The sequence below is a fragment of the Cnephaeus nilssonii genome, assembly GCF_951640355.1.
Source record: "Cnephaeus nilssonii genome assembly, chromosome: 1".
Taxonomy (NCBI): domain Eukaryota; kingdom Metazoa; phylum Chordata; class Mammalia; order Chiroptera; family Vespertilionidae; genus Cnephaeus; species Cnephaeus nilssonii.
In genome coordinates this window covers 25748188-25761260 of record NC_137072.1, presented here as the reverse complement: position 1 = coordinate 25761260, position 13073 = coordinate 25748188, and the positions used below count along the sequence as shown (strand labels likewise).

Genomic DNA, 13073 nt, shown 5'->3' with positions numbered 1-13073 from the left:
TCCAAACTCTATCACATTGGGGATTAGGTTTTCAACTTACGAGTTCTGAGGGGACATAGTCAGAATATAGGATGGGGCAAAAGTAGGTTTACAGTTGTGAGTATGCAAAACAGTGTTTATGCTTGTATTATTATTTATTAATTATTGTATTCTTTTCCATACAAACAACTGTAAACCTATTTTTAAAACATTTAATCACCTTTATTTATTTATTCTTTGTTTGTTTTTGTTAATCCTCACCTGAGGATATTTTTCCATTGATTTTTGGAGAGAATGGGAGAGGGAAAGACAGAGAGAAACACTGATGTGAGAGAAACACATCGATTGGTTGCCTCCTGCAGGAGCCCTGACCAGGGCCCGGGCTGGGGAGGAGCCTGCAACCAAGGTACATGCCCTTGACAGGAATCGAACCTGGGACCCTTTGGTCTGCAGACTGATGCTCTATCCACTGAGTCAAACCGGCTAGGGCTGTAAACACACTTTTGTCCCACCCTGCGTAACACACTGTAGCATAAAACATACTGCAAATGAAATAGTTAAACAGGAACCCCCTTTCTCACCCCTCATCCTGAAATGAAAGGAAAGATGCTTAATGGTATCCTACAGGAAGTCACAACATCTACAGGTCTACCCAATGGAAAGAATATATTCATTTTTAGTTTCGACCCAATCAGGAAGTTACTTTTACAGCCAATGGGAGCTGACCAGAACCCCTCTCAAAATGGCAGCAGAATAAGAGGCAGCTGGTCCAACAGCTCCAGGGTATGCTGACGGCAGGAGGGGCAGGCAGAGCCACAGTACCGTGCACACAGGAGGAGCTGCCTTCCCACAGTAAAGAAAGCCGAGCAGCAGACACTTCCTAGAGAAGCTTAGCGGAAAGCAAAGTGTCCTTAATAAGATTTTTGAAAGACATGATGCTTAAAGTAAACTTAGAAAATATGAACCAGTAAAACAAAAACAAAAACATATTTCTGGATTATAATATAGTAAAAAAAACTTGGCACAAGACAAAACCTGTGTTGATACAAACAAAAAATCAGAATGTGGGAAAAGCGAAGCAGAGCAATGCAGGCCAAGCAAGCACAGAGACTATGGCCTAGCTGCAGGTATTGGGGGGAAGGGGTGCCAGATAAGCATTCATGCACACGCCACAGCATAGTATTTAACATAATTTATCTCTGTCTGGGTGGGCTCCAAGTTATCCAAGCACAGGATAGCTCTATAATCATCAACTGACAACCTGGTATTTGTCAGGCTGATGACTCTCCACAGGTTATTACCTTGAGCAACTCATACTCCTGAATATTGCTAGTATTAGAAAGACAATAAAAACTGTAAGAGAATATGCAGAAAATAACACAGTTTTTGTTCTAAAGTGATGATATTATGGATGATTTTTCCCTCCTGTTTTCCAAACAATCCTAATGCTTATTACATTTTATTTCCAAAATAAATAAATAAACATCAAATACAACTGGTACAAAAATAGAAGCAATATGCTCTAAAAAAGCATTAAAAATCTTTCACTTTAAACTTGGGAATTTTATAATTAATTCCAGCAACAAAATTACAAATTTCTATATAAATGGTGGGGATGGAGTGCCATGTGACTCATGAGAGGGTCTTAGAATGAAATCATCCTGAATATCACTTGGCCCCTTGTACTTTTCTTTTTCTTTTTTATCTATTTACTAGAGGCCCAATGCATGAAATTGGTGCAAGAGTAGGCCTTCCTTCCCCCGGCTGCTGGCACCAGCTTCCCTCTGGCTCCTGGGACCCAGGTTTCCCTCGAAGCCCTGGCTTCATCCAGAAGGTCGTCCAGAAGGACATCCGGTCTAATTAGCATATTACACTTTTATTATTATAGATTTATTTTAAACAATACTTTTTTTTATTTTTAAAATTTAATTTTATTGTTTAAAGTATTACAAATAGTAGTACATATACCTCTTCCCCCCCCCATCTACTTTTCTTTTTAACAACATGCTGCTAATTTCCCTACAAAGCAAATCTCATATTATCTCATATTATTTATGAAGAAAACTTTTACCTAAAATCCTTATATTCTTCTACTTGTCGTTTCCATGGACAGCTCTGTATATTTGTGATAATCTGAAGATAGTCATCCTCTGAATACCTAAGAATCAAATATTAATGAAGTTAGAAAATAAAGATCTCACATACTGTTAAGCAAATATATGCATGTCCTAAAGGACACTTTTAAAATATACTAATTTTAGTCCTCTAAGTCTTTTCTAAAATAAAGGAGAAATAAGTAAATGTATACCCATTTCAAAACTTCTAGGAACATACAATTCACAAAGAATTACTATGCTGATTTAAGAATGTGTAATTTGCATATAAGCCATATCTAGTATTACAAACAATGATAGCACACCAACCCACACTCCTATCTTATGGCCATTTCATCTTAGCTTCAACTCATTGACAAATAAATATATTTTTATAGGTGTTTATCATAAATATATAGTTTATAATTTTTTTCAGAGTCTAAGTTGATAGATTTACCTTGGGATATATAGATAAAATTTCTCCAAAAGAATCATCTTAAATTTTAAATATGAACAGTATATTAAAAAAACAGATTGGGGCTCAATCTGTAGGCACAGTGGTACAGTTTGGTAGGATCCCAGTACCCCATAGATTTCCTTCTACCTGAAATTCCATCATCAAGTATCAATTCCTTTAATTACAGCTTATTCTTTAGTCTTTAAGGGTTATCATTTAAAATGCAACTATACTTTTGGATTTAAAAAAAACCCTTAAATTTTATTTCAATTAATATCTTATCATTAGTTGCCAGCAATTTGAGAGCAAAGGTCTACAACAGGAAGAAAGAGTATATGTTGGTGAGGGGGTGGAGAAGGAAGAGGACAGTAAAGAATCTTGTCAGGAAAATCACTCGCCTCGTCCCCATACAGCAAAATGCAGATTCTCCAAAGTTATCTCAGAAAAGAGGTATTTATTATAGGTGGGAAGGTAATCAACCAAGCAGCTCCTTTGCCCCTGAAATTACCTCCCTTTTGGGTTTCTCTCTCTTTTCATATTGCTGCCAAGGTTAATAAAAAATATTTCCATGTTTCCATTGGCCCAGCTAAGAATAGCTAAAAAAAAAAAATCTCAAAAATATTTAGCTAAATACAAAAGAAGTAGAGCACAGAACTACCACAGGAAAGATTAAAAATAGTTGTATTTGTGCCCTGGCTGGGTGGTTCAGTTGATTGGAGTGTCATCCCATGCACCAAAAGGTTGTGAGTTTGATTCCTGGTCAGCTGATTTCTCAACAGAAATTATACAGGCCAGAAGAGAGTGGCAATAAATATTCAAAGCAGTGAACAGCAAGGTCCTACAAACAAGATTCCTCTACCCAGCAAAGCTATCAATTAGAATTTAAGTCAGATAAAGAGCTTTACAGACAAGAAAAAGCTAAAGGAGTTCATCACCATGAACCAGTATTACATGAAATGTTGAAGGGTATTCTTTAAGAAGAGGAAGAAGCAGAAGAAAAAGTTAAAAAAATTAATAAAATGGCAATAAAACATATCTATTAACAATTGAATCTAAAAATCAAAATAAATGAACAGGGAATCTAATGAACAAAATAAGCGGGTGAATAATACAGAAACAGAGGTATGGAAACATGGAACAGACTGATGAATCCCAGAGGAAAGGGAGGATGGGAAGAGATTAACCAAAGATTTTAGATGCATATATGCATTACCTATGAACACAGACAATAGGGTGGTGAAGGCCTGGGGTGGGGTGGGAACTGAGTGGAGGGGGACAATGGGGAAATAAAGAGGAGACATCCATGATACTCTCAGCAATAAAAATTTTAAAACACAGACTGCTTATCTCCAACTGGTGGTAGACACCCAGAAACCCTCTGCAAGACAGACTGAATGAAAAATGTACAATCATTCAGTTGTGAGACCATCTCAAGTGGCCAAATACATGTGAAATTATAGTCTTAGCAGGAAAGAAGAGACAAAAATTTCTGAAAAATTTATGGACAAATTTCCAAATCTAACAAAATCTATAAACCCACAGATTCAAAAAGCTCAACAAACCTAAAGCACAAAAGCACAGGTGAAAAAATACACCAAGGCATATAATAAAATTTATTTAAACCTGTGATAAAGAGAAGATATTAAAAGTAGTTAAAGAAAAAAGACACATTATACACATAGAAACAAAGAGAAAAATTACAGCAGACTTTGTATGAGGAACAATATAAGTCAGAAGGCAGAGAAACAATGTCATTAAAATACAAAACAGGATTTGGGGAAACTGTCAATCAAGAATTCTATACTTAGCAAACCTTACAACAAAGGAAGGCAAAATACGAACTTTTTCAGATATATGAAGGCTGAATGAATTTATACCAGCAAACCTGCAGTGCAAAGAATGCTAAAGGAAGTCCTTCAGGCAGAAGAAAAATGAAGCCAGATTGAAAACTGGCTTGACACAAAATAATGAAGAGCATTGAGAATACACACACACACACACACACACACACACACACACACACATATATATGACCCTAAAATGCAAATAGACCAAACAGCAGAACAACCAAACAACTGAACAACCAGTTACTATGACATGTGCTGACCACCGGGAGTGCACGTGGAACATGGTGGGCATTGGCAGCAGGTGGTACAGCGCGAAACATGGCAGACATCAGCCATGGCGGGATGGTGGAGCAGGTTAGCGGGGGCGCCAGACCAAGGCTGGTCGCTGTCATTGGGGCGAGCCTCTGGTGGTTACTGAAAATTCTTTGCTCCCGCAGGCCATGGTAGCCGCCAGGCGTTCACACCTACTGCCGGCGCTGGCCCCGCTCGTACCCACTGCCGGCACTTGGTGCCGGCCCTGATTGCTCGGAGCCATCAGCGGGTGTAAGCAGCAGCTGCCAGCCCCGACTGCCCCGAGGGCTTCTCCACCTTCCCCTGCCCCTGCGCCACTCGCACCTGCTGCTGGTGCCGGCCCCAATCGCTCTGCGCCATCAGTGGGTGTGAGCGGGGCTGATGCCATCAACGCATGGGAGCAATGGTGGTGGAAGCAGGGCTGCCGGCCGGGGGGCACCGGGGGCCACAGTAGGAGAGGCCAGGCGGGGGCGTGGAAGATGGAAGACATCACAGTCTCATGGCCCACAGTTTCTTTCAAGGTGCACAAATTCGTGCACTGGGCCCCTAGTATAAATATATTCAAAAGATTTTTCTAGGTCTCTTTAATAGGTAATTGACTGTTTAAGGTAAATATAACAATAATATATTCGGAATTTTATAATATGTATAGAAATAGATGCATGACAACTAGAATAGAGACCAGGAAGGGGTTTGGGGGGTGGGTAAGAGGATAGAAGGGCATAAATGACTTGAAAGTGGATGATGATAAAAAAATTATATAGTGTTCACCTAAAGCAACCAGTAAAACAAAACAAACCATAAAAAGTGTTAAAATCTTATATAATAAATGTCTAATATGCAAATTGTCCCCTTGGGCGGGCAGTCAACTGGGAGTTCGACTGGGAGACCAGGAGTTCAACCGGGAGACCGGGAGTTCAGCCACTCACTATGATGTGCACTGACCACAAGGGAGTGGTGCGGAACATGGCAAGTGTCAGCGACGCGGCGCTGGCAGCAGGCAGCAGTAAAGGTGCTGCCACCCCGATGGGCCCCAACGAGAGTGGGACCACGGCGGGATGATGGAGCAGGTGAGCGTGAGGTGCCAGGTCAAGGCAGGTGCGAGCAGGGGTCTGATCGCCCCGCAGAGGATGACCAATGGCGGCGGAGGGAGGCAGGACTGCCGCCCAGCTCCCAGGCGCTAAGGGAGCCGGGCAGGGTCTGATCACCCCACTGATCGTTTGGCAGATGGCGACCAGCAGCGGCTCTGACACTTCTATTACAGAAAAAGGGCAAACAGCAATATTAAAATATTTCTTCTAATTATTTTCCTTTCAATATGCATGAATCCGTGAACCTGGCCACTAGAGTAATTATAAAATCCAAAAGAAAGTAGAAAAAGAGGGAAAGGGAACAAAGAGTAGGAAAATAAAAACAAAGATGGTAGATTTAAACCCAACCATATGAATAATCACAGTAAATGCAAATAATCTAAGCACAGCAATTAAAAAACAGAGAATGTCAGATTGGATTTTTAAAAAATAGGAGCCACTCATATATCATATATAAGAAATTTATTTCATATAAATAGGTATTAAAAGTAAAATGATAGGCCGGGCCAGTGTGGTTCAGTGGTTGAGCATGAACCCATGCATCAAGAGGTCACCTGTTGAATTCCTGTTGGGGTACATGCCTGGGTTGCAGGCTCAATCCCCAGTCGGGGGCATGCAGGAGGCACCTATCGATGTTGACGATTCTTTCCATCGATGTTTTGTATATCTTTCTCCCTCCCTCTTTCTCTCAAATCAATAAAAACATTTTTTTTTTAGCCCTAGCTGGTTTGGCTCAGTGGATACAGCGTTGGCCTGTGGACTGAGGGGTCCCAGGTTCGATTCCGGCCAAGGGCACATACCCAGGTTGTGGGCTTGTTCCCTAGTGTGGGGTGTGCAAAAGGCAGCCAATCAATGATTCTCTCTCATCATTGATGTTTCTACCTCTTTCTCCTTCTCCCTTCCTCTCTGAAATCAATAAAAATATATTAAAAACAACAACAACATTTTTTAAAAGTAAAATGATAGGAAAAGATGTACCACAGTAGAACTAATTAAAATGAAGCTGGAATGGCTACATTCATATCAGATAGAGTAGATTTCTGAGCAAGGAATAAAATAGAGTAAGAGCACAAATTGATAAAATAGGGGGGAAATCAATAAAATTGAATGCTGATTCACTGAAAAATCAATAAAATTGATAAAGTTCTTGCCACATTAATCAGGTAAAAAAAGAGAATAAACAAATGACCAATATGTGACAAGTGAGAGAGGTTGCAGCACTAAAAGTTCTACAGACATTAAAAGCATAATAACAACTTTATGCCAAAGAATACCACTTAAAGGATAAAAACTACCAGAGCTCACTCAAGAACAAAATAACTTGATAGTCCTATAGCTATTAATAAAATTGAATTTGTTATTAAAATCCATCCTACAGAAAAAAATGCCATGTCCAGATAGCTTCAATAGAGAATTTTATCCAACATTTGAGAAATATTAATATGAATTCTACACAAATCTTCTTATCTATAAAATTGAAGCAGGGGGATACTTCCCAACTTTAATTTATAAAAATAGTGTTACCCTGAGACCAAAACAGAAAAAGACATTAAAAAGAATGAAAATATAGGCTAATATCCTCCATAAACATAGATGAAAAATCCTCAACAAAATATCAGCAAATTGAGTCCCACAATATATAAAAAGGATAAGGCATTCTGACCAAGTGGGTTATATCTCAGGAATGAAAGGTTGATTTATTTGAAAATCCATTGATGCAATTCACCATAATAGGTTTTAAAAAATAATAATCTTGTCTGGCCAGTGTTGCTCAATGGTTGAGTTTCAATCCACGAACCAAGAGGTCACTGGTTCAATTCCTGGTCAAGGCACATGCCCAGGTTACAGGCTCAATCCCCAGTATGGGGTGTGCAGGAGGCAGCCAAAAGATGATGTTTCTCTCTCATCAATGTTTCTATCTCTCCATCCCTCTCCCTTCCTGTCTCTCTCCAAAAATCAATAAAAACATATTAAGAAAAAATAATACTCTCAATACAAGAAAGGAAAAAAACAAAACATTAAACCTAATTCAACATTCACATTCAGCCATGACAAACACTCACAGCAAATTCAGTATAGAATTGAATTTATAAAACTTGATAAAGGACATCCACGAAAAAACACTTCAGCTAGGATCATACATAATTGTGAAGGACTGAATGCTTTCCCCCTAAGATCAGGATCAAGTCAAGGATGTCCACTCTCACCATCTCTGTAACACATTGCACTGGACATCTAGCCAATACAATAAGGCAAGAAAAAGAAATAACACCATCCAGATTAAAAAGAACTAAACTGTTTTTATTCAGAGAGAACATGATCATCTGAGAAATCCACAAAAAAGCTATTAGAACTAATAATTTAGCAAATTTTTCAGTATACCAGATCAACATACTGAATCAATTATATTTTAATACACTAGCAACGAACAATCTGAATTAAAATTTTAAACAATTCAATTTATAGTAACATAAAAATATAAAATACCTAAGAATAAATTTGACCAAAGATGTGCAGGACCCATACACTTAAATGTACAAAAATTGCTAAGAGCAATTAAATAAGACCTAAATATATATATAACAATATGCCATCTCCATAGGTTAAAAGACTCAGGATTTATTAAGATTTTAATTTCCCCCTAATTGACTTATATGTTTGGTGCAATTTTAATAAAAAAATTCTAGCAGTACTTTTTGTAAAAATTGAAAAACTGATTCTAAAATTCACATGGAAATTTAAAGGCCTGGAATAGCCAACAGAATTTAAAAATGAACAACAAATTTGGAAGAGTTATACTATCTGATTTTATAACTTACTACAGTGTTACAATAATCAGAGCAATGCCTTAGTTATGTCAAGACAGATAAAGAAATTAATGAAAAATTAGGAAAACCAGGAAGAAAGCTTTTCAACAAGGTAATTCAATGGAAAAGGAATAATCTTTCCAACAAATGCTGCTAAAATGATTGGCTAGATATCAATTTCTCAAATTCTCAACTCTTACCTCACTCCAATATGAACCCAAATTGTACCATTAACCTAAATGTAAGAACTAAAATTGGAAAACTTCTAGAAGAAGACATTTAAAAAATCTCAATTATCTTGGGTTTTGTACATCTTTACACAAAATGTACAAACTATAAAAGATATCTATAAATTAAACATCATCAAAATTAAAGGTTACTTTTCAAAAAACACTGTAAAGAAAAAGAAAATGCAAGTCACGGATTAGAAAAAATATTTGCACAACACATACCTGATAAAGAACTTGAATCCAGTATATACAAAGAACTCTTAAAACTCAATGATAAGACAAACAACCCAATTAAAAATAGGCAAAAGATTTGAATATTCTCCATCAAAGATGATAGATGAATGGCAAATCAACACATGAAAAGATGCTCAACAACACTAGTTACTAAGGAAATGTAAATTTGAATCACAATGAGATACCACTACATAGCCACTGTAAAAACTAAAATTGAAAAGACAGACCATACTGACTTTGGCAAGAAGTGGAGTAACTGGAACTCTCATACACTACTGGTGGTAATGTAAAATATACAACTACTTCACAAAGCCATTTGGTAGTTTCTTCAAAAGGTAAACATATACCTAGCATGTTAGCCAGCTATTCCATTCCTATGTCTTTACTGAAGAGAAATGAAACCTTATATCCACACAAAGATTTGTACACTGATGTCCATGCAGCTTTACTTGTAACAGCCAAAACTGTAAATAATCTAAATGTCCATTCAGCCCTAGCCGGTTTGGCTCAGTGGATAGAGAGTTGGCCTGCGAACCAAAAGGTCCCAGGTTCGATTCCGGTCAAGGGCACATGCCTGGGTTGTGGGCTCGATCCCCAGTGGGGGACTTGCAGGAGGCAGCCAATTCATGATTCTCTTTCATCATGGATATTTCTATCTCTCTCTACCTCTTCCTTCCTCTCTGAAATCAATAAAAATATATAATAAATAAATAAATATCCATTCAGAGGTGAATGGATAGACAAATTGTGTATACATACTGTGGAATGTTGTTATTTGGTGATAAAAATGAAGGAATTACTGAAATCTACAAGAACATGGATCAATCTCAGAATAATTATGCTGGATGAAAAAAGCTCGACCAAAAAAGAGTACCCAATGTAGATTCCATTCCAGGAAATGAAAACTAGTCTATAGTGACAGAAAGTATATCAGGGGTTACCTGGACATAAAGGCTGGCATACAGCGGTAGGGAGAATAAATGAAAAGAGCATCTTTTGGGTAGTAGATATGTTCAAATTAGATTGGAGTGTTGGTGTATACACTGTACATTTAAGTTATAGTTTGCTGTTCATCATTTACACCTCAAAAATCTTTCAAATATTCACTATTGGGCTAAAATTATATTTTCCATGGTGATATAACTAAGATAATAAGCAATATACATCAGCCATTGTTAGGGGATCAAATATCTAAAATTCAAAGTATATTTAAATAAGTGTTTTTTAAAAAATTTATTTTACAATTACAGTTGACATACAGTATTACATTAATTTCAGGTGTACAACATAGTGAATAAACAGTTATATACCTTACAAAGTGATCATCCCCGTAAGTCTAGTCTCCATCTGACACTTTACATAGTTAGTACAATGCTATTGACTCTGTTCCCTATGCTGTATTTTACGTCCTCGTTGACTATTTAAATAACTGGCAATTTGTACTTAATCCCTTCACCTTTTTCATGAATATGCTTTTTAAAGAGTTCCCTGGAAAGCTAATAAGCTGCTACTACCTATGTGCTTTCAGTGCCTTGACCAATCTATAATAATAAAAGGGTAATATGCTAATTAGACCGACATCTTCCGGACGTCATTCTGGATGTCCTTCCTGATGAAGATGGGGCCAGAGGAAGTCAGCCTGGGTCCTGGGTGTCTGCGGGTGGCCCAAGGGAAGCCAGCCCGGGTCCCAGGTGCCTGCGGGTGGCCCGAGGGAAGCCAGCCCAGGACCCAGGTGCCTGCCGGCAGTCAGAAGAGAGAAGCCTGGGTCCCGGGTGCCTGCCAGCGGTCTGAGGAGGGAAGCCCAGGTCCAGGGTGCCAGAGGGAAGTCAGTGCCAGCAGCCTGGAAAAGGAAGGCCTATTCTTGCACGAATTTTCATGTATCGGGCCTCTATACTTCTATAATAGCCTTTCTCACATTGAATTTCATTTTGTATTTACATGTTGGCTTCCCCTTCTAGACTGTAACTTTCCCTCTGGGACCCTCAAAGACTAAGCATTTCTAATTTCTAGCCTAACACAATCTCCAGCTGATTGTTCTTGTTAACATGGGAAATACACATTTAAATATAAATATGAAATTTAATGAGGTAAAAAAACTACATTGAACAAGTTCAAAGCAACATTTACTTATTGCATGGCTTATGGCTTCTACTTAATAACTTTTCCCAATGCTGACTTTCACTCACTCTTCCTATTCACAGCTGTAGTAAAGCCTTGCCTTCCCTCCTTCAATGTATTCATTGAAAAGACTCAGGCTAGAGCTCAGTAGTTAGTCAGTCACTTCAGCCAGTCCATTAACCCAATTCATTCTTCCTACTTTCCTAATTTCTTAGCATAAAATAAAAGGAGTGTGCGTGTGTGTGTAACCTGTTAAACTTTACCCTTTCTTAATGAGTAACCCATATGTTGAGTGCTCCCTCAATAGTAATCAATGTTGAATTTTTGTATTTCAGTTTCCTCAGTAGAGATCAATGTCAAATTTGCTGGAGATTTCACACAGGAAATGGAGGAAAGGGGTTATATTGCTAGGCAGTAGCAACTTAAAAAAAAATACAATTAATTCTCCATGTTGTTTTGGTCAACTCTTGGACATGAGAGTAATCTCTTCTCTCAACTCTCTTGATTGGCACAGGATGGTGGTGGGATCGTCTCTTCCCTCTCTCCATACTTTATTTCTCATTATTGTGCTCATAGATTGTGAGAACTGCCTGTTAAGTTTTCAAGAGTGTTGTAAACATGTTGTTAAACCATTTGTAGCTTGAAACTGGCCAAGGTAGAAGTATTTATTCTACAAGAATCAGCAGGAGAGGAACCAAGATGGTGGCATAGGTAACCACCTGTTCTTGCTGCCTCCCACAACCACATCAAAATTACAATTAAAATACACAACAACTATCATTCAGAACTTCAGGAAAGCTGGCTGAGTGGAAGTACTACAACTAGAGAGGTAAAGAAGAAAGCGCATTGAGACTGGTAGGAGGTGTGGAGGTGCAGAACAGGCTGGTCTGGCACCCGGGAGTGCTGCTGTTTTAATCAGGAGGGAGATAACCTCTGCAGATGCCACCTGAGGAGCAAGGGGTCCCAGCCCCACACCAGACCCTCAGCCCAGGATCCCAGAGCTGGGGAAAGAAGTCCTATGGGCAGTAAGAACTACAGACTGTAAAAACAAGTGTGGATTGGGGCTGAGTGACACACAGGCTGCTAGAGACCCAGCTGCTTCTCTTGAATTGCAAACTGAATTTACAAGCTCCCGCTTGCTCTGAGCTCCAGTGCCGGGTGAGACTCTGGGGGACCCAGACAGATACGGAAAGAAACTGGACTGTCTGGCATTGGGGCAGGAATGCGGGGGCAGCTTTCTTCCAGATGGAGGTGTTCCCAGAGATCTTTGTTCCCCTGCTGGGACCTCCCCAGTGCAGGGCTAACTGGCAGACATTTCTGTTCTCTCCACCCTGGAGATTCCCTGAGACCCCGCCCCACCCAATGTACAACCCCATCCAAGCTGTGTGCAGGGGCTTTTGCATATAAATGGCCTGTCCTTTCTCAGACTAAAACCTGTCAAACAAGCTGCAGCTGGGTCAGGGAGCCCCAAAGCTATCAATAAAAGGCCCAAGATGGGCACCAGCACCAGCCTGCCTTGTTTCATAGCTGGGCCTCTTCTGGGCACTTCCAAACCTAATACAAAGAGGAGGAATATGCAGATATCTCTGTAGCTCCTGCTGGGTGGCCCCAGGCAGTGGCTGACTTTGCACCTCCTTGGAGATCAAAGAGCCAGTGTACCCAGTGGTCAGTGTGAGACCACACCAGATTATAACTCTTCACATCCATAAGTGACACACTCAAGGGGAAGACTCAGTGAGCACCAAAGCCCCACTGAAGAAAGTCCTGCCCCATAAGGGTGTCTCTTGCATAGCAGCTCTCCCACTTTAGTCACAGCTGGTTTCCACAGCCAATTAGCCTGGAGGTCAATTACTCCCAGTGATACCAACAGCAATCAAGGCTCAACTACAAGACTGTGTACACAGCCCACAAAGGGGTGCACCAAGA

General features: G+C 39.3%; 1 protein-coding gene across 1 annotated transcript in view; it reads right to left on the bottom strand.

Annotated features, from left to right (window-relative positions):
- ST8SIA6 (ST8 alpha-N-acetyl-neuraminide alpha-2,8-sialyltransferase 6) overlaps window positions 1-13073 on the bottom strand; it is a gene marked incomplete at its 3' end in the record, with an annotated part of 146555 nt that overhangs the window by 44286 nt on the left and 89196 nt on the right. Inside the window, exon 4 of the mRNA XM_079769804.1 lies at window positions 2051-2137. Coding sequence (XP_079625930.1) covers window positions 2051-2137 — 87 coding nt within the window. The remainder of the gene's footprint in view (window positions 1-2050; window positions 2138-13073) is intronic.